This window comes from Monocercomonoides exilis, assembly GCF_001643675.1.
Source record: "Monocercomonoides exilis strain PA203 chromosome Unknown scaffold6-2077815, whole genome shotgun sequence".
NCBI lineage: Eukaryota > Preaxostyla > Oxymonadida > Polymastigidae > Monocercomonoides > Monocercomonoides exilis.
In genome coordinates this window covers 1,821,032-1,846,331 of record NW_027150551.1, presented here as the reverse complement: position 1 = coordinate 1,846,331, position 25,300 = coordinate 1,821,032, and the positions used below count along the sequence as shown (strand labels likewise).

Genomic DNA, 25,300 nt, shown 5'->3' with positions numbered 1-25,300 from the left:
GGCTGTGATATCCAACACATCGATGACGATTCAAAAGGCTGTTCTTCAACAAACACGTGGAAAGAGCTTGATTGACATCCAGAGCAGCTCGGCCCTGAAGTTGTGGAGCTGCAGGGTGGAGATTGCACAGGAGGGGGCAGAGAGTCCATTTAGGATGGAAAGCGGAGAGAGTGTGCTTTTCAACATTTCGCTCCAATTGCCTTTGGGAAGTGGAAGGATGGCGAACCTTGTGAGCCTGTCAGAGTCGAAACACATTCTGTCAAAACCAGGCAGAGTGAGTGTTTCTTCAAGCGATTTCAGGGACTTGGTGCAATGTCACGGTTCGTTTTTGCCTTCGTCGCCTTCCACTTCAGTTGCTGTGCGCCAATGCGAATTCGTCAACATGACTCAGATGCATATTCCTCAAAGGCCAGTGGAGAGTGGAACAGCTGGCAGACCAGACAAGGACTGCACAATAGATTCGATGAACTGTAGACAAGTGCAGAATCCTTTCATGGGGTGTGTTGTTGATGGTGCTTCCAGTCCGCTGTCCTGTTTCAACTCCTCATTCATGGAGTGCACTGCGGATACAAAGAGGCACACATTCGATACAGAAGAAAAGCTGTTTGAGGATACAATGTTTTCGTTTCAAAGCTCGAGCGAAATTTCAGGGGGAGCAATATTTCTTTCAGGAAACGCAACGCTAACATTGAAGAACTGCTTGTTCGAGAGTTGTCGATTAACGGGATCTTCTTCAAGAGCAGCTGCAGTGCGAAATGAGGGAACCGGCACTTGGACATCCGAAAATACCACATTCCATTTTTGCAGTGCATTTGAAGATTCGGGAGCATTCGACTCGAGAGGAACAAATAGCCTGATAATGAATAAGTGCAAATTTATTAAATGTGAATCGTACGGTCTTGGTGCCGGAGAGTTATATAATCATGACACATGCGAACTGAATGAGTGTGATTTTTTAAACAACCAGGCAACGACAATTTTCTCAGGCGCCTTAAATATTTATAAAATGAAAAACAATTTCTCACTTTTATCATGCCACTTTCGATCAAATAGGGCGAACACATTCGCAGGTGCAATTCGTTTTGATCATTCACAGAAACTCAGTGTTACTGCAAAGATTCAATATTGTTTGTTTATTAATAACAGTGCAGGAACACAAGGAAACGATATTCATGTGAATGGTAGCTGGAATGGAAAGCTAACATTGACGATGAGTGAGTGCTATTCTCTGAGCGAACAGCCACGAACAGTGTTTGAATGGAAGGATCCTGAAGAAACAAAGGAATATCTGAAAGACCCTCTGAACACGCTTTCTGTGATAGTTGTTGCAGCGAATGGGTTTGATTGGGATGGGTGTGGGAAGAGTGAGCAAGACTCGTTCAACTGCCTGACCGTGAAGCAAGGGGTGAAACGAGCAGCAGAGGAGTCGATGGAAATGAGGATCAAGGAAGGGGAGTTTGTGTCAGGGGAGGTTGAAGTCAGAGGAGGAAATGTCACAGGGAGAGGAGAAGGGAAAGAGGCGACAGTGATACGAGCAGAGCTTGGAGAGGCAGAAAGTGCGCTTGTTGTGATCAGTGGGGGCGAGGCGAAGCTGATGGATATGAAGATTGTGGATGATGGGCTGAGGGAGCACAACCGGGTAGGATGCCTGTTTCTTGTGAGTGATGGGGAGAGCTCGCTTGAGCTGAGCGGGTGCATCCTTGCTGGAAAAGACAGTCAGGGGCTGGAGCCATTCTCGAAGGCGCGTCTGTGTGCCATTGGAGGAGGGATCACACTGAAGATGTGTGATGTCAGCGGGTTTGGGATGGGGGATGCCTCGTTTGTGGAGGCAGGGAGCACATTTGAATCAGTGAACACAACATACTCATCTGTGACCCGAGCAGTGGGGCATGGGACAGTTGTTGGGAGCAGGGTGGGTGAAGGGAGGAGTGTTGTGTTTGAGAACTGCACAGTGGAGGGATGCAGTTGCGAGAGTGCAGAGGGGAGAGGAGGTGGAGTGCTTGCTGAGATTGCAGGAAGAGGGTCATTTCAGATCAAGAGTTCAGAGGTGAAGGGATGCTTGGTGGAGGAGACAGGCGGGAGGGGAGGAGGGGTGTTTATTGGGGTGGATGAAAGCAGCACGAACAACTTCAGTGTGGGGAATGTGACAGTCGGAGGAAACCAGGCGAGGTGGGGAAGAGATGTGTTTGTTCTGTGCGGAGACCTGAATGTGTCTGTTTCGAGTGAGCGGGTATTTGAGATTGAGAATGCTGAGGGTTTGGGTGTTGACCTGGCAGGGACTGACAGTGGGCTGTTTTCTGAGAATGCTGTGGATCTGGGGTATTTCCTTGAGCAGCGGTATTCGGAAGTGATTGAGATATCGGAGGATGGGGTGGATGTTGTTGGGTGTGGGGATGGAGTGTATCCGTGCGAATCGTTCTGGAGAGGATATGAGAATGTGAAGAGAGGGGGAGAGAGGAAAGGGCTGAAGATCCGAGACAAGGCAAGGATATGCGATTGGTATGATCTGTCAGGATTCACAGTTGAGGGAGTGAAGGAGGAAGGAAGATCGGAGATCACACTGAGCAGGGAAATGACAATTGGAGAAGGAATCAAGAGCATTGTGTGGAACAATGGAGAGGCAGGGTTTTCGAGGATGGAGTTTCGGATGCCACCATCCTTTTCTGTTCCTGTGAGGTGTGCGATTGAATCCTCTGGATCAGAGGGTGGGAAGTTGACGCTGGCAGATTGCAGCTTTGGGTGTGTTGGTGGAGGTGGACTGACATATGCCCTGGTTGTGGTTGGGGGAGGAATGATGGAGATGGAAAAGTGCATGATCACTGACATGCGATTTGAGAGGCAGCCGTTTGAGTTTTGTGGGAGCAGTGAAATAAGGCTTTTGGAAGACGAGTTTGTGAATGTGGAGCTGAAAGGGCATGCTCTGTTTGGATTGAAAGCGGAAGAGGGAGGTGATGAGAATGGGAGAGGAAATTCGGCTGGGACTATTGTGAAGATGAATGGCACCCAATTCAGGGGGGTTGTGCTTGAAGGCACAAATGAGGCATGCATTGTGTCTTCGAGGGTGGGATTGAATGTTGTGGTTGTTGCTGATGGATGTTTGTTTGAAGGGGTGAGGTCGGAGTTGAGCTCAGAGGGAGGCGCGATTGGGATGGTGCTGGGGGAGGGAGGGATGCTTGAAGTGGTGGGAGTGGAGACAAAAGCGAAGGGATGTGTGTGCGAGGCAGTGGAGAGAGGAAAAGGAGGGTTTGTGTGTGTTGAGTTGCAAGGGGAAGGGAGTGGAGTGTTGTTTGAAGAGATGGAGTTTGAAGGGAATGATGCCTGGGTTGGGCGAGACATGTTTGTGAAGTGCGCTGATCTGACAGAGGTGGTGAATGAGACATCGTTTGGGTTTGCGAAGGAGATTGGAGAAGATGAGCGGAAGAATTCGCTTGTTGGAGTGGATGGGGTGCACTTTGGAGATGGGGAAGATCTGTTTGTGTTCATCACTGGGTATTATGGGGAGGTGGTATATGTGGATGGGAAGGAGGGGGTGAACAACATTGGGTGTGGGAAGGAGATATTTCGGTGCTCGACGTTTGAGTATGGGGTGGAGCGAGTGAGGGGAGAGGGGATGAGGAGGATTGTGGTTGGAGAGATGTGCTGGACAGAGAGGGAAACGACTCTGAAGATGGTTGGGGTGGAGTCGGATCGGGAGGATAAGATGAGTGTGATGGAAGTGGAGGAAGTGGTGGAGAAGGAGAAGGGGATGGTGTTTGCGGCAGAGGGAGCATCGTTTTTGAGAGTGAATTTCTCACTTCCTGGAAGGCTTGCGAATGGGCAGAGGGCGCTGATAGGTGTGTGTGGTGAAGGGGCGTGGGTGGAGGTGAGGGAGTGTGTGTTCAGCGGGAAGAAGGATTGTGTGGTGGGATTCCACTTGATGGCTGGGGAGGATGGAGATGTGGGGATTGTGAAGTGCGAGGTGTGTGATGTTGTGACTGAAAGTGCGTTGTTTGTGTTTGATGAGAGTGGGAAGGAGGGGAATGGGAGGAGGATGGAGCTGGAGGGATGCCGAGTGAGGAATGTGAGGAACAGGAAGGATGAGGCGAGTGTGGTGTCATCGTCAGTGTCGGAGGGGGTGTTTGTGGGGATTGGGAACTCGACGATTGAGCTGTGCTTGGGAGGGAGCAGGAGCTGTGGGGGAGGGGTGTGTGTGGCAGTTGCGGTGGATGGGAGGTTTGAGATGAACGACACAGTGGTGGAGGGGTGCGAGGCAGTGGAGGGGAAAGGAGGAGGGGTGTATCTGAGGAGCACGGTGGAAGAGAGGGAAGCGCTGGGGTTTGTGCTGGGGAATGTGGAGTTTGGGAAGAACAAGGCGCTTGTGGGGAGAGATGTGTATGTGCGGTGCTGGGAAATTGAGTCTCAGATCAGCGAGAGGCAGTTTGTGCTGGATCTGCGAGAGCCGCGATATGACAGGGAGAATGCGATCTGGGGAGGAGAGGGGGAAAAGGAGGAGGATCTGATTCCGCTGATTGTTGTATATCGGAGCGAGCTGATCTTTGTGTGCGGGGCAGATGGGGAAGGGAGTGACTCGAAGCCGTGTGGGAACTCGACACTGCCATGCCGATCGCTGGACTATGGGCTGTCGCATGTGCTGGCATCGTCGTACAGCCAGGTGCTGATTGACAGAGAAGCAGGGCTGAGGAAGGACTGCCAGATATGCTCGGTGACAGTGAAGAGCCTGCATGGATCAGAAGGAGCGAAGGTGGTGTTTCTGGAGGAGGTGGAGCAGGAGCCGTTGGCAGAGGGGGTTGTGGAATGCTCAGAGGAGGTGTGGCTGGAAAACATGGGGATGGTGTTTCGGGGAGGATTCCGGTCGGCACATGAGTGTGTTGTGGTGGAGCTGAATGGGAGCTGCACGATTTCGCGGGGAGTGTTTTCATCAGAGGGAGAGGGGATTGTGGTGGAGCACACGCTGGTGAGGGTGGTGTCGGGGAGGTTTGAGATGAGGGAGTCGCGGGTGGAGGGGATATGTGGGAGGAAGGCACTGATGCGATTTGAGGAGAGCAGTGTTGTGGGAGTTGTTGGGTTTGAGGCGAGGGAGCTGGATGTGGGAGAGTCGGTGATGTGGATCTGCACAGGGGCAAAGGTCACAGTGAAAGAAATGGAGTGTTGTGATGTTGTGTGTGGAGGCTGCTCTGTTGTGAGTGTTGGAGATGGCGATGATGGTGAAGATGATGAGGGAAGGGGAAGGGGAATAAAGGAAGGAGGATCTGTGAAAGTGGCACACTCTTCGGTGAGGAACATCAGGCGAAGCACAGAGGGGGCATGTGCTGTTGAGGCGAGATTGGAGGGTGTGGAGATGGTGGTTGCAAACTGTTCGTTTGGCAACAACACAACACCTGGAAGGAAGGGGCAGATCATGAGTGTTGAAGGGAGTGGGGAGATGGTGGTGGAGGGATCGTTGTTTGAGGGGAAAGGGGGAAAGGACAAAGAGAGTTTGGGAAATGCACAGGGGGATGAGATGTGCAGATGGAATGGATCGCTGGTGGAGCTGGTGGGGGGCAAGGGGGTGGTGAGAGACACGACAGTGAGGGATGGAGCAGAGGGAGGGATGGGAATGGTTGGGGGGAGTGTTGTTGTGGAGAAGGGGGTGTTTGAGGGGAACAGGCCATTGGCAGGGATGGAGAAGTATCCGTCGTATCGGAGGAACATTTTGTGCAGCGGGATGGGAGAAGTGGACGTGGTGAGTGTGAAGGGCGGAGACGGGATGGGGGCGAGGAGCTCGATGTGGATGCTGAACGAAGGGTGCAATGTGAAGGGGATCACAGAAGACAGAGGCTCTTCGTTCTTCATCCCCACGCTGAGAGAGGTGAGAGTGGAAGAATCATCAGAAGCAGAAAATGTGTCAGAGGCGAGAGTGAGATTTGTGGGGTCACTCCTTATTCCGTGCAACCTGTCGTTCAGGGTTGTGGTTGTTGTTGAAGATGTTGAGCAAATTGAGTGTTTCGAATTTGAGGAGGCGGGGCATGTGAGCGAGGATGAAGCTGTGGGGAAGATTCCGTTGTCTGTTGTTTCGGGAGCATCAGCGCAGACAGAAGTGAAAGTGTGCATCCTCTTTGGAAATGCAGAGTCTCCTTCATCGACAGAGTCGTTCATCGTCAAAAATAAAAGTGAGCCCAAGGTTGATGGAGAAGATAGAATTGTTGAAGGTGGGAAAGAAGGAAAATTTACATGGGTGTTGATTGTGTGTGTTGTAATTGTGGCAATTCTTCTAATAGCATTGATCATATCTATTATTCGATGGAGAAAGCAAAAGAGAAGAGCAGAGGAATTGGAAGTGATTGTGGAAGACACAGTGAAGAAGGATCCGAAGCTGATTGAGATGGTGACGATGGAGATGTCGCCTGAGGAGCAGTGGAGGAGAGGAGAGAAGGAGGTAGAGAAGAAGAATGAAGAGAGGATCAAGAAGAGGGTGTATGAGAAAAGCTTGGGACACTCGGAGTCATCAGAGCATCTTCTGTCTGAGAGTGGCTCCACTGAATACATTCTTGGCCAAGACTCAGACAAGATTCCCAAATGGATGCTGGAGAAGGTTGATGAGAAGGAGGAAGAGGAAGAGGTGAGAAAGAGATCTCCTTCACCTTCTATCTCATCCACTTCAACAACAGACACTTCAGATACAGAATCCACATTTGTTCGAGGGGAGGATATGTGCCCAACCACTTCATCTATGTCTAATCTGGTGGATGCAATGGCATGCTCATCACCTCATGAGAAGCTGATTGTGGACCTGCGAGATTCGCTGTTCATGCTGCTTCATGGGAGGAATGAGAAGAAAGAGATGGCGATTGGAAGTCTTCAACAAAGAGAGCAGACAGCTGCCCAGATCCTGTTCTGGGTGGCAAATGGATCGCTCCACTCTTTCAACGAAATGGAAGTTCCGCTTCAGTCACTGGACAATCTGAGTCCGCACATTGTTCTGTTCTCGGAGCATATGGTGATCACCATAGCCATGCACCCTGACTGCTCATCAGACTCAGACACTTCATCATCGATCTCATCAACAACAGTTGTGACATCTGCAAGTGATGATGATGATGACTCCCTTCCCTCATCAGCGTTTGAGGATTGTGAAGACAACAGGAAGGAGTGCTTGAGGTGGAAGGCGCCAGAATTGTTGATCAACAAAAACATGGGAGCAACGAAGGAGTCGGTGGCATTCTCGATTGGGATGATGCTGTGGGAGTGCTTGACGCTGGAGATCCCGTTTGGGGAGTATGAGGCAGAGGTGGCGGGGCAGAAGATTGTGAATGGGGAGAGACCGAGGAAGGATGTGAAGAGCACGGGAAGTCTGAGCACAGTGGTTGGCCAGTGCCTTTCAGCAGTTCCGGAACAACGGCCCACTCTGGCTGGGCTGAAGCGAGAGTTTATCCAGCGGTTTCCGGCAGGAGGTTTAGTCATGACTGCGTCGGATGCTGTGGATGTTGAGGAAGACACAAATGGAACAAACAATGGGAGTGGGAATGGGAGTTGGAGCTTGATGAGCGAGAGATGAAAAGTGTTTGAGGGGTTGGTGTTTGTGTTTGTGGGGCTTGTGAAGATACCATTTGGGATTGGATGGGAAGAGAAGAAAACAGAAGCATTTGAGCTTTGAATGTTTTTTGTTTGCTTGTTTTTGTGGGGTATTGGCTCTTTCATTGAGAGAGTCAGATGCCTTTCACCTGTTTTTGGTTGTTGGGTGTGTTGCAATGGGTAAAGATGGAAAGCTTCTGTTTTCCCTCTGTTTTCTTTTTATCTTTTTATTTCACTTTTTGTTTTTTGTTTTGAAGAGAGTTGTCATTTCAAACAGTTTCAACAATTTGGAGATGTGGGGAGAAAGGCATTGAATTTGTTCGTTTGGGCCACAGATAGTACACAACAACATTCCGATAAAAGCATTGGCATCTTTTCACAATTCTGAACAATCAAAACAAAAAACGAAAGAGTTTTGATGAAACAATGATTTCAAAGAACTTTATTTTTTCCCATGCCTTCTTGTCTGCTTTCTTTGCATATATAATGACTATGTTTGATAATTGATGAATAAAAAAAAAAATTAAATAAATAAATAAAGAAAGAAAAGTACTGAGAGAAACAACAGAGCAACGAATGAATGCAGAAACATGAATATTCGAAGCAATTATGGCCAGTCATGCCCCTTCGTCAGCCAACAACTCTCAAACTCTCAAAAGGACATCTGCTGCCTTTCCTCCTTCATTTTTCCCCTCTTTTGTGCTGCAATCACAGATCCAGCTGCACAAACCCATGCTTCTCGAAGTACCCCACCACCGGCTGCCACGATCGCAGCGACACACACTTCAGCTGCACTGTCCAGTTCGGCAGCGGCTTCACTTCCTCCTGCTTCACCACAGCCTTCCATTTCCCCACCTCCACCACCAAAGGCGCTGCCTTGTCCTTCTTCTTTGCTCCACTTGCCGCTCCTGCTGGTGCTGGAGAAAAACATTAACAAAATGATTAAAAATGCATTTTTAATATGTACTGATAAATATGTTGTGAAAAGTTTAAAATTAAGAATGTTTCATGGATAAAATAAGAATAAGAAGTTATGTGGCTGCCTTCCATTATTAAATGAAAGTTTTAATTCGACGCGGTTGTCGGCTTTAAAAGCAGAGTTTATGGAAGAATGAACTGTTGAAGAAACAATAAGGTGCAACTGATTAGATATTTCTGTCAAGTTGAATAACGATGTTCCTGTTGTTGAAGATGATTTTGAAGAGGCAAGCAATATATAGCATCTTACGTCTGCTCCTTGCTTCAAATATTTCATTCACACAATTGAATATGAATCAGCTTGAATCAATTGGAAAACAGTTGTGCTTTCGAATTATGTAAATTAATCATCAAACAGAAACTCAATGTTGAAGAAGAATTAGCGTCTAATATTATTCTGAAAAGAATCTTCCTTCATTTTCCTAAAAGAGGAACTGTCCAAACAAATGAATGCCTTCTTTTTCATTTTCATATGTCAGAAATCATTTCAAATTGCATCTATCAATTGTACAAAGATTAACGCAGTTCCATTAGAAGTGCTTTACATTTTCTTTAAAAAAAAGTGAAAATTTGGCTTGCAAGGAATTATCAGAGAAGAGTATTTCTGAACTGTTTGTTAATTTTTTATAAAAGATGATGAAAAGACCACAAGGCATGTTGTTATTGTTTGATCCAAATCTCAAATTCATAAAACAAGATGAGTCAGGACGAAATCTGTCTCACAAATTGTGAACGCATGGTTTGCTTTTCTGTGGAAATGAAAATTGATAATTGCATTATTGCCACAATTTTTTTTTATTTTATTTATTGAAGCTGCAGCAAATGTGGAGAACGAATGTTAAAGACATAAAGAAAATGATGGTAAGTTTGTGATGTCAATTGTCTAAACTTACAAAAAAATTGAAAGAAGAAAAGACTGAACGCTGAATGTGTCAATGAATGGGGAAAAAATTTTCTGATTCGAACTTTGACTCAAATTTAGTGAAAAGACGACTGAACGAAGATATTTAAAAAAGTAGAAATACAAGACAAAGAAATTGCGATTGACAATAAAAAGCAAAATTAACTGTTTTTTTAATTCTTTATTTCCATTTTTGTTTTTTTTATCGTTGTTGAAGTATTAAATGATTCTTCTTCTTTTATTCTTTTTGATTTCATTCATTTCGTTGTCTGTAATAATAAACTTTTTATCCTATTCCATGAATAACTCTGTCTTCATTTCCTTCTAGCACCATCAAGCGACAACTGAATTTCTTCTTCATATTTTCTCTAAATCTCAACAATCAATGCTTCTCAAAAAGCCTTTTCATCACAAAAAAATATTAAAACAACATCACATGCTGTGATGAATAAAAAAGAAACACACTTTTAATGCAAAGAAAATGTAAATTATACAAATAATCATTTTTTGTATTAATTCATTTCTATCATATTTTCAAATGAACTTTTTTATTTACTTATTTAAGTTGGAAGCTATTCTCTGAAAATTGTGCAATATGTGAAATGTTCATCAACTGAAATACATTTCCTGTAATTGATCTTTCCCATCACATTATAAATATGCAAGTTGTGGAGCATCATTCGCTCCCTGCAACAACAACAAAGTCATGCGTATCATTTAACTCGAATAAAAATACGGTTTTTGTGTCAAGCGAATCTTTTCTTGCTGGTTTGGAGCATTTTTGTGATATTTGAATTTTTAGTCACATTTTCTGTAATCAATTGTGCTTTTTTTTTCGAAATCAGAACTTGATATTCTTACGGGATTAGTTATTTCTCAACATTTTATATCGTCAGCTCCTTCGCACATTTTTGTTTGTTCGAAGTTCAATTCATTTGTTCTTTATTATGAAGAAGGAAAACTTGAATGCTTGGGATCATGGGGAACAAGCTTTCAGACCATAAGTTCTTGTAGCATATATAAAGATGAAAAGCGTCCTAAAGTTTCTTTTATCACATGTGATCCTCATGTTCCAAAAGTTCTCATATGTTTTGCTGGCTCAAATCGTTTGACAGGTTTGACTCCATATTCTTTTGTTATCGTTATTGTCTTTGTTTGCTTTGTTCTAATTTTATAATTTATAGTTGTGGATATGATGCCAGAAGGAAAATGGGTTGGATACGAACAAAAACCTGTTAAGAACACTCTAAAGCATGAAAAAGAGGTTACAAGTGGGTGTTTCCATCCATCAAAATCATTAATAGCAACAACTTCATTGGACGGACTGGTCCGTTTATGGGATGGAGAAGCATATTCGTTGATAAATGCATTTGACGATTATGTCGGGTCATCTAGTTCTGACATTAAAAGCAGAGTGTGCTTACGTACTTGCGCAATTTCGAATGGAGTGGAGCGAGAATCGTCCATCAGTGGAAATCAGGGAATGACCTTTAGAGCATTTGATGTTGGACGTCACGGAGTGAGCGATCTTCTTGCAGTGGGAGATGCTCGTGGGCACTTGTCATGCTTCAACATCTCTGATCCAACCAACCCTCAATTTTGGGGCGGAAAGCAGCTTTCGCCTGTGCACAGCCATTCGCACGGATCAGGAACAGGTTCAGGAGAAGGCGGGGCAGGCGGAAGCGAAAGGCCTGGTGGGAACGGGATTGCCTATGTGACATTCGGCCCTTCCTCATCGACTTGCTCGCTGATCACCGTGGAGGATGACGGAACGTGCAGGCACTGGGGATACTCTGCGCCGACAGACCTGCGAGACACCGACGGTGCGCTGCTTCCCCCGCCTGTGCCAAAAGAGGAGTACCGCGGCATCATCAAGAGCGACATCCTTATCCCCTTCAGAATCCCAGCTGATTTCTATCGCCCGACTCTGCAGTCTGAGTCTTCTTCATCATCGTCTTCTTCTTCTTCTTCTTTGATGGCTCGCGGAGAACGCGGAGGTATTTATCCCTTTGAGCCAGTTGTGTTCCATCCACTGTCGAATTATCTCCTACTCCCGACAAAGTCTATGAACACCATCTACACCCTCAGCCACCCAAGCGCTGCATCCACCCTGCCTCTTTCTTTGCCTCTTCGCCTTCCACACAATTTCTATCTGACGCCAACTGCGCTTCCTTCCCAGGGTAGACTGAAAATGCTTGCTGCGCCTTCTTCTGATGGAAATTCTGCAAGCTCGCTGGGAGAAGCAGAGGAAATGCAGTACTTCCCAATCCAATCAGCAGACAAAACAGAGAAACACGCAAAAACAGGCACATCTGGCAATGCGTTGTCAAGAGCGTCCCCATCTAATTCTTCTTCTTCTTCTTCTTCTTCGCCTGTGAGCACAATCAGCAAGCTGCCAACATTCATACTTCCCTCCTCCCTTCTGTTTATCCCCGCTGCTGGGATGTTCGGCCGCTTAGTCCTCCGCTCCTTCGGCGTCGTTGGCACAGACACGCTCGCTCCGCTGGTGTCTGTCCACCCGAAGGACGCGAGCACTGCGCTTGCTGCGCCGAAGCAGTCGAAGTTCGGCAGCAGGGCGCTTTCTCCTTCTGGCGCTGCCCAAAAGCCTGCCCCTGCCCCGCCAACGACCCCGCAGAAACGCCAGCCAACTGCAAGTTCACAGGGCTTTCCGTCTTCTTCGTCGTCGTCGTCTTCTTCTTCTCCCTCATCGCACGCCAGCTTCTCCTCAGCTGCACAGTCGCCTTCGTCTGAGAACCCGCAGCGCCTGCGCCCACTGCGGATGAGCAGCTCGCCGTTCCATGCGGGTGTGCTGGTGGTGATGGAGTCAGTGGGCACGCAGAATGTGTTCAGCTGGGAGACGAACCAGTTCTTTGCGGTTGTTGCTCCGAGCACTGGAAGCGAGCTGGGCGGGGACGACTCGCTGGAAATAGGCGACGAAGAGATCTTTGCCAACTCAAAGTCGACGGTGCTGATCCCGCCAAAGAAGTGCCGCGACGCAGTTTTTGTGGGGCCTGCACACGACTCGTCGATTCTGGTGCTGTCAAAGGATGGAGATGCTGTGTCTCTCCTCGCTTTATCTGCGAAGGACTTCCAACTGGCAAAGCAGAAAATCCCTTCGGCTGACCCGAAAGAGAAGGACAAAGGGAAAAAAGGAGCTGGATTGCGTTCAGCCGGCTCTTCTTCCTCCTCTTCCTCATCATCTTCATCATCATCTGCATCCTCCTCTTCCTCTCAACTGGGCAACACTCCTCCGCTTTGGACAGAGCAGCTGTCGCTGCCTGCAGACAGAGTGTTTGCAACACCAATGGCGTGCCGCTCGTGTGTGGTGTATTATCAGCTGATGAATGGGAACAGACTTGTGCTCTCACGCGGTGCAAGAAAGTGGCTGGGGAAGAAGAAGCACAAGAAGCAACACAAAGACAAGAAGGATAAGGATAAGGATAAAGAAAAGGATAAAGAAAAGAACAAAGGGAAAGACAAAGACGACGGCGAGGGCAAAGGGAAAAAGAACAAGAAAGCAGACAAGAAAGACAAAGAAGAAGGCGACAAGTTTGACGATGCGCAGCAGCAGCGCGAGGCAGAGTGCATGAGCCGCATTCCGATGAGCTCGGTTGTCTTCAAAAACGCCGAAGACTTTCTGCCCCCCAACGGAGACTTCGCACAGGAAAGAGAGAAGCAGATCAAGACACCTTCGCTCGCTGCATCGGGATTCAACGGCGCTGGTGTCGGCGCTTCGCTGAGGAATGAGAAGACTAAGTATGCATGAAATGCATTGAGTGGAATTGTGTTCAGTTGCTTTTTTACATAATAATTCTATTCTTTTGATTCAAATTTTTTCGAAACAATTGTTTTTTAATATTATTGTAATTTATTTGTACGTTATATTCTTCTTTTCAGTTCTCCGATGCTGCAGGGATATCGCAATGCGGAGAGTCGAGATGGCTTTTCCTCCTCTTCAAGCACAGCAGCAGCCAACGAAGAGCTGAATGACGGAATAATCTATTTGGAGCGCGACGAAATTCCGCTGTTCATCGAGTGGACCTCCATTCCCTTTGACCCGTCGATTTCCTGGTTCGAATCTGGCTCCCGTGCTGTGAAGATGAAGAACAAAGGAGAATCCTTCAAGGAACCAAAAACACCACAGTCGAAAAAACACAGAAGAACCTTGTCGCCTTCTCTTTCGCCTCAGCGCCTATCGCCATCAGCTGCATCTGGCTCATCGTCATCACAGGCAGAGCATTCAGGAGGAAGGATGTCTCCAATGCCCTCCACTTCTCCTCAGCCTCATTCTTCTCCTTCTCTTTCCCCGCGCACCCCACACGCCCTCATCGCTGTCAGACCAACGGCTGTCCCGCCGAATGTGCGATCACCTGGTCCCTTCGCTCCGTCTTCTGCATCGAGTGTCGGCGCTGCTGATGAAACTGCACCGTCTCCGATGGATTGGAGCAGCAACGTCTTTTCGCTCTGCCCATCCCCTCCGCCACAGGTTGTCACACCTTCGACATTCGCTTCTGAAGATTCAGATGCCACAACCCCTTCCCAGTCTCCTGCTTTCTTCTTGTATCCAGCACAATCTCCAATGCCTTCCTTTTCTGTTTCACCATCTCCATCGCCTTCTCCTTCTCCTTCTCCTTCCTATCCGACTTCTCCGTTTCGCTCGCCTTCTCCCTTCCCATCGCCCTCAGTCTCTTCAACACCACCATTGGCAACTACCACTGCTTCCAGCTTCTTCTCTTCTGCATCGCTTCCTCAGAGCTCAAATGCTTCACCTGGCCAACAGGCAATATCAGGCAGTGCGTCTCCTGCTGCCTTCACTTTCTCTTCTTCTTCTTCACAGCCAGCACAAAATGCACCGTTTTCTGCAGGTGCGAATCAAACAGGGTTCTTCTTCACTCAGAATCCGTCGACAACGCAGACAACGCCAGATCCAAAATCTGCTAATTCGTTCTTCTCTTCCTCTGCTTTCAGCACACTCTCTGCTTTCTCGACACCACAATCACAAACGCAATCACAGCAACAACAGCTCGATCAAACTACTTCTGTCGATCAGTCACAAAAGCATGCTCATTCAGTAGCTCTTCCCAATGGAGATGAGCCAAAATCAAAAGGAGCCAAAAAGAGTGTGACGTTTGCACAGAAGCAGACATCAGAGCATTCGCACCCAGAATCCTTTGTCCCAGTCTCAATTTCGCATTCTTCTCCCGCACGGCACTTGGGTGCTGTTGTGACGACTCTTCGCATTCTGATTGTGGATGAGTGTCTGAATGTGCTCCATCAGATCGAGCGCTCTGCCCATTCACACCACATTCAGACGCTTCATCCATCCGCCCCGTTCTTCACATCGGCCTTGTGGATCGGCGGAACACTCTTCTACACAACTCTCACACAACTCTATTACGCCACTGCGAATAGCAAGATACAGCCAGCTTTCTGCCTTCCGCTACCAAAGCCTCGGTCAAGTATGATCAATTTATCACTTTTTTCCTATTATTTCAAAATCAATTTTTTTTTCTTCTTCTTTTTAATTGAAATTCTATTTGATGTTGTATTTCAGCGTTGTATGCGATCCTTCCTGACAGAGTGATATTCACATCCAATCCATCTCCCCATCCACTGTTTGAGATCCCAGCACCATCTGTCCATGCGATGTCATTCTCTCTGTTTGTCCCTCTGATCGCTGGGCTGATCGGACTTGTGCCTGGCTACTTGTCATATCCAGTGCTGCTTCAGAGCCTCGACAGAGCTGTCTCCCTCTTTCCTCCGTCTTCGCTTCCGTTTGACATCTTCCGCACTCTCTTTGCACTCAAACAGACATCGCTGGCTTATTATCTTCTAAAGGCACTGGCACTCGATGGCTCTCTCCCAAAAATTGTGGATAACAATCAAGCTTCCTCTGAACAGCTGCCAACAAGCACTGCGCTGTCTGTCTTGACCTCAAACTCTGCCTCTTCATCGCAGTTCAGCTGCAACTTCAGCTTCAGCCATCCATTTGCTTCAAAAGAGCTTCCTTCTCCACTTCTGTCCACACCACGTGGTTTGTTTGCGTCGCTGCCAGATTCTTCTCCTTTGCTGTCAATGTTGATTATGCTGTCTGTGGGTGACATCGACGGAGCACTCCTCGAAGCATCACACACAGTTGATGAGATATCCACAGCGATCACACTCAGAGAGAAGGGATCTCTAAACACACAAATAGAGTCATCATCACCATCGTCTTCTTCGTCTTCTTCTTCGAACAACGAAAACACATCAGTTGCTTGCTGCTCTTCAGCCAGTTCTTCGTTCTATCCGAGTGACGTGTCTGCGAAAGTGCGTATTCTTCTGCGGCAGACGGGAGTGTTTGCACTTCTTGTGCGTGGATGCTTAGAGGCTCTTTTGAGGGGGAACAGAAAGCAGGCGGTGCAGTTTGCGCTGTTAATGAACGACAAGCAGATTCTGAGGGTGTGCAAGCGCTTGCACACGAAGAAAGAGGAGGAAGAGAAGGAATACACTCCGTTTCAGCTTCGGATGATAGAGAAGGAGAAGGCGCTGCAAAAGGAAGCGAAGCTGCTGAAGAAAGAAGGAGAGAAGAAAAAAGCCAGACGTTTACTGGAGTCGAAGCGGCTACCTGGCGTATTGTCAGAAATAGAAGCAGCTGAGCATGTTCTGCAGTATGTGAAGATGCTCAGTGAAGACGACACAGCAGAGGTTCCATATGAATGGGGCACACCTCCGCTGTTCCCACTTCCTCGTGCGCTTTTTTCTTCGATGGCAGGAAACGACGGAGACGCAGCTTGTCTGGATGAGAAAGAGAGAAGTACTCTGAAAATAGAGAAGATTGAAGAAGAAACAGATGCAACCAAAAAACCACAGGAAAGTGTTGAACAGTCAAAAGCAAAAGAAGGCGAAGATGCTTTGCCGAGTGCTCAACCACAACGTTACAATCTGATTACTTTTGTGTGCTCTGGAAAGAAAACGCGAGCATTTGCAGCAGACGATCAAGATAGAGAGGAGCAAGTGAAGCAACTGAAAGAAGCATTTGCAAAGAAGAAAGCGAAACTTGCTGGAAAAGCCGGAGGAAGCTTGAAAGAGCCAACACTTCCTCCAGCACTCAATCCAAGACTGTATGACTTGTATTCTATTATTCCACCACACCCAGGCACAGTTCTTGTGAATAGTACTTTGATGAAGGCGTCAGATGCACGCAGGAAAAAGGAGACAGACAAAGAAAAGGGAGACGGAAAGAGCAAAAGCGGAAAGAAAATGAGTAATGAAAATGGGAAAGATGAGAAAGATGAGACAGATTTGTGGTCTGTTGATTTTGATGGGAACTACCACGACACTCTACTGGAACTGGTGGACAAACGCGATGAGGAAGCTAAAAGCGAAGAAAAGAAGACAGCAGAATCAACTTCATCCCAAACAGCCATAAACAGCTGGGAATCGCTTTTTAATTCCTCCTCAGTTTCTTCGAGTGAGGCAACGGGAAGCGAAATTCCAGGCGAAGACGAGCAGCTCTCGGCGCTTCTGATGGAAGAGCCATTGGCAGACAGCGTCACTGGGGAAGACATCACACTCACACAGGTGAAGGCGATTGATGCGCTTGGACTGCCTCTTTCTATCTTCACACAAGACGCGTCGAATGCCATTGACGAAGAAACAGCGGAAGACGCAATGGATTTGAGGGAGTTTGACACGGCAGAGAAGACACGGAGCTTCGATTCGAATGAAAGTGAACTGAAAGCCGAAGCATCCAGCTCTTCTTCTTCTGCAGATTCATCGTCAAGTTCTGCAGCAGACGAGAAAGAGCAGCCGAAAAGCGGATTTGGGTCGATTGCAGGGCTGATAGCGCCGCTGTGGGAAGAGACGGAGGAAGAAGCCGAGAAGCAGCAGAAGAAGAAGCAGCTGGTTTTCAAAATCAAAGCGAGAGAGGAAGTGAAGCCGGTGGATCCGCAGCCGCTGAGCATCAGCTTGGACGACAGCGACGAAGAGAAAGAAGACGACGAGGAGGACGAGAACGAAGAAGGAGATGCAGGAGAAAAGAAAAAAGAGGAAGGAACAGGTGAAGAAGGAGGGAATGGGCAGAAGAGCATTGAAAAGAAACAGGAGAAGAGCAAGCCAAGCTCTGGTGGCTTTATGATTTCGCTTGATGATGACGATGAAGATGAAGATGAGGAAGACGGAGATTATGGAGAAGAAATTGAAGATATTGAGGAAGAAAGCGTAGTAAATACTAGAACAGCGGGAAAAGCAGCAAGCACAAAAGACGCATTGAAAAAGGATGCAACTGGAACAAAGCAAAGCACGCCCCCAAAAGGATCATCTGCTAATGCATCGCCAGCCCCAGCAGCCCAATCGTTTTTCGGTGGGTCTTCCTCGTTTTTCTCTTCAACTGCAACTCCTTCAAATGCTGCATCATCTGCAAGCAAAACAACTGCCTCTTCTTCTTCTTCTTCTTCTCAGACATCAACTTCATCTTTTGAAGGCTCATTTTTCTCATCTCCAAATTCTTCTGCAGTTGCAACTCCCTCTCATTCGCATACTCCATCTTTCGCCTTTCCTTCAGATAACTCCTCTTCAACAGCACCTTCTTCAGCCTCTCAATCAACTGCTTCCTCAAATGCCTCAGCTCCAGCCGGATCGTTTGGGTTTTTCTTCACTTCACCCACAGCACAATCTTCCTCTTCCTCTGCTTCTTCTGCTTCTTCGGCCTCGAAAGACGAGCAAGCTCCAACAACAACATCATCTTCGTCATCTTCGTCATCATCATCATCATCGGATTCATCAAAGCCTTCTGCATCTTCACAATCACCTTCTCCAGCACCAATTGCAACTGGACAGAATCCAAGCGAAGGTTTCTTCTTCTTTGGCACGAATTCAGCTTCTGATGCTGCTTCATCTTCAACTAAAAAAGCAGATGCTCCCTCATCTGAAGGCTCATTCTTCTTCTCTCAGCCAACTAAAAGCAGCAGCGATAATGTAAAGGAGACTCAATAAACAGAGTTGCTTCTTATTTATTAGCTTTTCGATTTGTTACTCGATTTATTTTATTTTATTGTTTTTTATATATTTTATTTTATTTTATTTCATTTTATTTATGACTGTTTGGAATCAAAGCCATCTTTCGCAATAAAAATACTGATAGCTGAAGTTATGAATAAAAACAAGCTTTTCTTTCATGTACAGATATGCACGATTCGGGGGTAAGCAAACCCAACGAAAATAGAAAACAAAAGTGTAGAAAATAAAAGCAAATAAAAAGTAAAAAATAACCAAATACATAAAAAATATACTCAAAACATAAAAATAAGATAAAAAATCTCACAACATGAGACAGAAAACATCATAAATACTAAAACCCAAAAGAATATAATGAATATTACAAATACAGCATTCTCTCAATCACTAGAGTGAATCACAATTTAATAAATATTGAGAATAGCAAAAAAAAGAAAAAATAAACACTTGGCCATTAACACTGCGTGTTCCAAGTAATGGCTGGTTCTGCATTGTGATTGCTTGAGACGCTTTCGTGCAGCGAAGACGACATCGAAGAAGAAACCGAAGTAGCTCCATCGTCGTATGAGTCAACCATCGTAATTGGTATGCGTGATGGCGAGTGCATCGGAGAGCACAGGTTGTCTGAAGCAAAGCCGTAGCTGTGCATCTCTTGCTGCTGAATGGAGTGGATTTCCGAGGGTATGAAGTCCGGGATAAACAAACTCGAGGTTGAGAAGTTCGAGTTCGTAGAAGACATCGACACAGACGTTGAGTTCGAAGACGAGCGGTGGATCTGCGATGCATTGGACAAGCTGGACGAGGTGGCTGTTTGGTTTTTGCTGTGTCTTTCTCCCAACCGCGCGATTTCCGACACGAATGAGATCGACCGATGGAAAGGGGAGTTGCTAGCTGTGTGCGTTGCACTGTGGAGTGTAGAGATCTTCAGAGAGGATGTAACAGACGAGGACAGATGCTCCGGCGTGGACGAAAATGTGTCCTGAGAAAGCAAAGACTCCCTTGGAACTGAGTTCCGTTTGTGGGTTCCATTTACTTTGACTTTGCTTTTGCCTTTGCCTTTGCCTTTACCTTCAGTGCTGTTCTGATAATCTCTTCTCACTTCATAGTTGCTTCCGTTGTTTTCCTGTGTCTCCGAGCTGTGCGTGCTCGACTGGCTTGTGGAGCCTCGGCTCGACGCTGTCATCTCATCCAGTGACTCCTGGCTGGGTGAATGTGACATTGCTCCATCTGCCCTCGTGGATGATGGTGCAGATGCTGTTGATGACTCAGACAGAGACGATGAGCGTTTGTGCTTGCTGTTGTGGGACCTGTCAGAAGAGTGGAGAGACAGCAGAGAGCTGGAGTCGGACTCAGAAGTGGAGAAGTCGATTGAGCTGGTGGAAGAATGGGCTGTCGATCCGTCAAAATACGACTTGTTTGCCTTTTTGCCGTTTTTTGAGTCAGGAGCCGAGTGAGAATGCACCGTGGTTGAATCAAACGAGGCAGAATAAGAAGACTCAGTGGAAGACACCGAAGAAGAGCTGCGTGAAAACAATGATATTGCTGTGAATCCGTGATTGGATCCATCGTTGTTTGAAGATTTTGATCCCGGCAGAGACAGAGGAAATGGCTTGGCTTGTCTTTTCATATTAACAGTAAACGTATTTCTTATGCTGTTTTCATTTGCAAAAGGATGAGTTTGTGTGGAAGCAGTCAGTTGCAAAGGGGGGTTGTTGCACGGAGAGCAGTTGAAAGGTGACTGAGCCACAGGAAAGTGCGTCCCCAACGTCGAGCCGATGGAGTCGCCCAAATAAGGCGAAGAGATAAAAGTTGGATACAGTCCGGGAGAAGACGCAGGGACGATCTGAGGAGAAGCTGCGGATGATAACTGGGTTGGCTGAGAAGAATTTTGAGGGGGCTGGACCGACAGAGCAGGCGAGCAGGAGAAGAGAAGCGGGGCTGTCGCGATCGAAGTGGAGGATGAAAGATAGGGTGACGATTGGAAGCTGCCGAATGTGGAATATGACTGAAGGGCAGGCGACGTCTCACGCTGATCGGTGTGGCTTGCTGGGAAAAGCGAGAAATTCTGGTTGGCATAAGGAGAAGGAGACGGGGAAGAAAACGAAGTATTGTAAGGAGAAGTACCAGACATGATTTGAGGACCGAAAAAGGTTTGAGTTGCTGGGTAAAGGGTGGATTTAAGAAGCTTGTCTCGATCTGTGCTATTGCCGACTGTGACAGAAGGCAAGTTGGAGACGCTGGGATGGTGGAACGTTTCATGGCTTGCATGTCCAGCTGCCGAATTCACAATCAGCGGAGGCTGAAAAGGATATGATGGTGCAACTGATGTTGCGACAGATGTTGCGACAGACCCGGTGGGTGCTGGTGCAATCTGAGGAGAAGACTGAACTGGATCAATACGAGGAAGCATTTGGCCCCATGATGCCTTTTGGGGATCTGAAACGAGGGTGTATTGTGAAGAAGAAGTTGGCGAATTCGAAGCCAGTTTTTCTGCTGTAGCAACTTCGTGAGGCATCGAATTGTTATGTGTGTTGTTCGTGCTGGTGCTGGTTTGCATTCCAAGTGACATATATGTGTTGTATGAAGAAACCGGGTAACTCTGCGGTAGTGAAGTTGTCTGTGTGTGAGCTGGAAAGGGGTTAATCATTGGTGGTTCGAGTAGATTAAATCCTTCAGAGGGAACTGGAGAGTCATCTTTATGGGAATCCCCCAGCATTTTCGGTGGCAATGTCGTTCCAACCGGAAAAAAGGGAGCAGACTGTGTGATTGGCAGAGAGGAGCGAAAAGAGCTTGGACTGGAAAACTTTGTTGAATTGTTAGCCAGAGGTGGAACTGTGTTGTCAGTTTTGCTTTGTTCAGAAGAGTGTCTGAGGGGTTTGCTTCTTCGTGAAAGCGGCACAAATGCCTCGCTGCCTGGATCAAGCTGAAAAGTCTCATTTTGGAAACCAGGTGGCTCTGTTGTTTGCCTTCCAAAAGAAGGTTGATGCATTGAGGAAACAGGTTGTGAAGCTTGCGGAGCATTTTTATTGAGCGTGTCAATTGGAATCATCGGATTGAAATTCTGCATTGCACCTTCTGTATTAAATGAAGCAGTTTTTGATTTAAATTGTTCTGCTTGTGTCTTGTCATTTTTCGTTGTGCTATTACAACTGTCTGTAATCTTGTTTCTGGACGCTTCAGGCAGAGAATGATTCCATTTGTCAGTCTGATGCTTTGAGGCTGCTTGAATGGCTTTAGACTGTTCCGCATGGTAAATCTGCTGCTCAATTAAAGGAGGATTGGTAGATTGACCAGAAAGAAAGTTTTGTTGTGCAGATTTTTTTGATTGGCTGATAGAAGGTGGCGATTCAGGTGACTGTTTTAACAATGAAGCATTACGAAGCATTGCATCACTTGAAGAGGAAATGGTTGATGGAGACGGAAAATCCAACAGAAATGATGGTTGTTTCATTGTTGAAGGAAATGACAATAGCCCCGTTGAATCTGTGATTGAGAATGGAGCTGCTTGCTCTTTCTTCGCATTCTCAGAACTTTGAGCAGTTTCGCTTGATTGAGGGTGTTTTTTGAGAGTGATGGAGATTGATTCAACAACAACAGGAGTTGAGCCATATTTGCTTAAAAGCTTCAATGCAAGCTAAATCAATTATGATACGTATAAAATTGGATCGGGCCATTTATCCCACAAAAGAAGAAAAAAATAATTGAAAAATTATAATTATAAAATAAAAAACTATATGCTCATACGCTTTCGCCCCTCTGTGTTGGTGAAAATTCTGCAGATCCTTGAAATACTTTTTCACCAACAATTTTTGGTCCCAGATAGATAAAAGGAAATTCTCCATCAATTTCTAATGCTTGACTTACAATTGATGCATTGAAAATATTCCGCTTCTGTAAGGTTAACATTTCGTCAAACTCTAATAAAACAATGCTCCCAAAGCACATAGATGCATCCAACCATCGTGGTGCAAAATCTCGTGTTTTAAAATCGGATGGCAACTGGACTTCATAAAATGCTTTTGCTGCATCAGAAGTGGAAAATTCAGTTATAATTGTTTGATTACCTGATTGAATGTCTTTAAGCAATGAAATATCTAAGAGAGTAGAGCATATATGAGGATATTTATCGCTAAATAATTCGGTTTATGTTATTCGCTTTGAAAAATGTTTTTATCATACTTCATCCATTTTTTAAATTTTTCTAGTGTTAAGGATGGAGAAAGATTTTTTAATGACAGACATCGATTGCATCGAGGTGGGTTTATATAAATGTTGTATAGCGAATGTTGATAATTTGCAACCTGGAACATTTTTAAAAATCAAATTAAAAAGAAACTGCATACAATTATTCCAGCAGAAAGTGCAAGTCTTACATAATCTTTAGAATCAAATTCAACAAATCCTTTGCGAAGATAGTTTTTTTCTGAGCCAGCAGATAAGTTGACGACATTATTTACTTTTCCAAATTGCTGAAATGTTGCTCTTATTATTTCATCATCATTTAAGGATGATGCAGTCGTAAAATGAATTGCCTCTTCAAATACATATTAATAAAAACATCAATATAAGGTTATGTTTTTAATTTTCGCAAACTACTTGGATCAACACGAATTCCTAGTAATTATTCAATGATAAAAAAACTGTTACCTTTAAAATATAAATTCAAGCAAAAATACCTTTCGACTTTGAGTGAGTCTTTGACATCAATTGGCAATGGATTTTTAATGAAAATAAAATAATGTCGTTGTTGTTTTATTTTTAATTTAGCTTCTAAATAAATTTTGTCAAATAAGTATTAAATATGGTATATTTGATAAATCTTTTGTTTCGTGTAAAAAATAAAATAGAAATTATGAATAAAAAATAATTCAAATAATTATAAGCATTTGATTTGAAAAAATAATGAATGTCACTTCAATCAGAGCCCATCAGTTTTGCAATTTATCTGGTAGAAACGTTTAAATCAAGAGAATTCTGGATAAAGCCGATAAATCAAATTTTCTTCATAATCAATCTTTTCATTCATCCATATTACATTGTCAAGAAAAATTTTCTTCTTTTGAATGATTGTCTTTTTTATATATTTTCGAAAAATTTATTAATTCTTCAATTAAACAATTTGAATCAGGAAAATTATTAAAAAGTTAAATTTCATTGATTTTGAATTCTTCAAAGTCATTTTTATGTTAAAAATAACGAATTTCATTGTAGAAATATAAAATAAAATGAAAAAAAAGATAAGAAAAAAGTTAAATATCCGATTAATTATAAATAATAATCAATTGCACTTTATACAACAAAGTTTGTGAATGGGAACATAACGTACTATTCAAAAAATAACACAAAGAAAGTTTTATTTCTAAAAAAAGCAACACCAAATGGATATAAAGCAATCAATAAAATTGAAATATTCATTATCGACTCAAAATTCAAGTGATAAATAATCGCCTTTTTCATCAAAAAATCAATGATCAAACCCTAATAATATTATTTCTCAAATGTTTTTATTAGGTTTAAGAGAGGATATTGGTTTCAATGTCTTCACAGCGAGTGAATTAGGGTATAATATAAATTGAAATATGAACCTAAATTATTGAATAGGGTTTTATTTATCAAAAAAGATAAAAAAACAGGTGTTTTGTTGATTAAGAATATCAAAAATGGGTCACCTATTTTATTATTCGAATTAGACGAAATTTACCAGTAAAAATATCCCACAAGGACTTATTACTTATTTTGATAACGAACATTTACGTTTTTAAAAGCATTTGGAACAGTACGTTTTGTTCCCACTTACCACAAAGTTTTTAATAGTTCATTTAAGTTTCATCATTAGATGAATTGCACAATTTTCGTGTTATTTTGAAATTTTTGTAAAATTTTGAAATAAGAATATGTTATATGCCTCTGCGACAGACCGACATTTCAAGAGCCTCTCGACAATTCGACCGACATAAAAGTTATTTAGTTTATTATTAATTTTGAGATGAAAAATAGAATAAAATAATTATTATTTTCTTTTAATAATTGTTCAATTATTAACATAATATCATTTTATTTATTTTTTATGAAAAAATTATTTTGCAAAAAAGATAAATGAAAATATTTTTAAGGGAACTCGACAGATCTTTGTCGAGATCAGTAGAATGACAAAGATCAGTCGTTCGACAAAGATCAGTCGAGATGTTGAAGTCAAATTGAATGAAATTTTTGTTGAATGTTTCATGTTCCCTAATTTTAACGTTCCTGCATACGATTATATCTTGTTTAGTTTTTATTTCATGCTTAGTTCATATCTCTTTCCTGAAATGTTTTTGAAAAGTATTATGTTGAATTCTCCAAACATTTTTGTGGCCAATACTGAATATATGGTTTTTTTGATAGGAATATGTTTGTGAAGTTGCGAAATTTTTCATTTGATTTTTTAATTAAAAATTTGAAAAACAATTGAATAAACATAATTTGATTGGATCATTTGTCAACTGATCGAACTTCGTGACCTATTGAATATCTCGGATAAGTGCTTTTAGTAATGCCCATTAGAACGACTAACAGACAAAATTATTTTTGAAATTGGAAATTGCATATGAGAAATGTTTTTTTCCTAATAATCTGCGTTATCATCAAAGGAATAAAAGAGAAAATAAAATTCAACATTGAAAAAAACTATATCAAAGATGAAAAAAAGAAAATGATTGTTCTATGGTATTCTGCACGAGAAGTACTAATTGAAAAGAGAAGATTAGTGAGTCTTCCGAAATATCTGACGAAAGCACTGCGTTTGTGGTTGTTGAAAACCTTTGAATGAAATGAAAGAGGATACAATTGAAGCTGGCTGTGAAGAACGAGAAGGGAATTAATGACGTGAAGAAA

At 44.2% G+C, this 25,300-nt stretch overlaps 4 protein-coding genes across 4 annotated transcripts; 2 read left to right on the top strand and 2 right to left on the bottom strand.

The window, feature by feature from the left end:
• Positions 1-6,559: 6,559 nt before the first annotated feature.
• MONOS_10284 (uncharacterized protein) lies at positions 6,560-7,840 on the top strand (the record flags this gene model as incomplete). The annotated part of the gene is made up of 1 exon (XM_067862724.1): positions 6,560-7,840. One exon carries the CDS (start codon positions 6,560-6,562, stop codon positions 7,532-7,534), a length of 975 nt encoding a protein of 324 aa, XP_067734029.1. The 3' UTR covers positions 7,535-7,840.
• A 363-nt stretch (positions 7,841-8,203) lies between these two features.
• On the bottom strand, positions 8,204-8,482 carry MONOS_10285 (uncharacterized protein; the record flags this gene model as incomplete). The annotated part of the gene is made up of 1 exon (XM_067862725.1): positions 8,204-8,482. The coding sequence occupies one exon, from the start codon at positions 8,480-8,482 to the stop codon at positions 8,204-8,206; it is 279 nt and encodes a 92-aa protein (XP_067734028.1).
• Positions 8,483-10,089: 1,607 nt separating this feature from the next.
• On the top strand, positions 10,090-18,591 carry MONOS_10286 (TSET complex, TTRAY1 subunit; the record flags this gene model as incomplete). The annotated part of the gene is made up of 5 exons (XM_067862726.1): positions 10,090-10,198; positions 10,276-10,545; positions 10,615-13,186; positions 13,328-14,889; positions 14,985-18,591. The coding sequence occupies 5 exons, from the start codon at positions 10,090-10,092 to the stop codon at positions 18,404-18,406; spliced, it is 7,935 nt and encodes a 2,644-aa protein (XP_067734027.1). The 3' UTR covers positions 18,407-18,591.
• Positions 18,561-23,218, bottom strand: MONOS_10287 (uncharacterized protein). Its single transcript, XM_067862727.1, has 6 exons — positions 23,104-23,218; positions 23,021-23,041; positions 22,771-22,961; positions 22,607-22,728; positions 22,172-22,556; positions 18,561-22,061 (listed from the first exon to the last, which is right to left on the bottom strand). Exons 1-6 carry the CDS (start codon positions 23,129-23,131, stop codon positions 18,882-18,884), a joined length of 3,927 nt encoding a protein of 1,308 aa, XP_067734026.1. The 5' UTR covers positions 23,132-23,218; the 3' UTR covers positions 18,561-18,881.
• Positions 23,219-25,300: the final 2,082 nt, after the last annotated feature.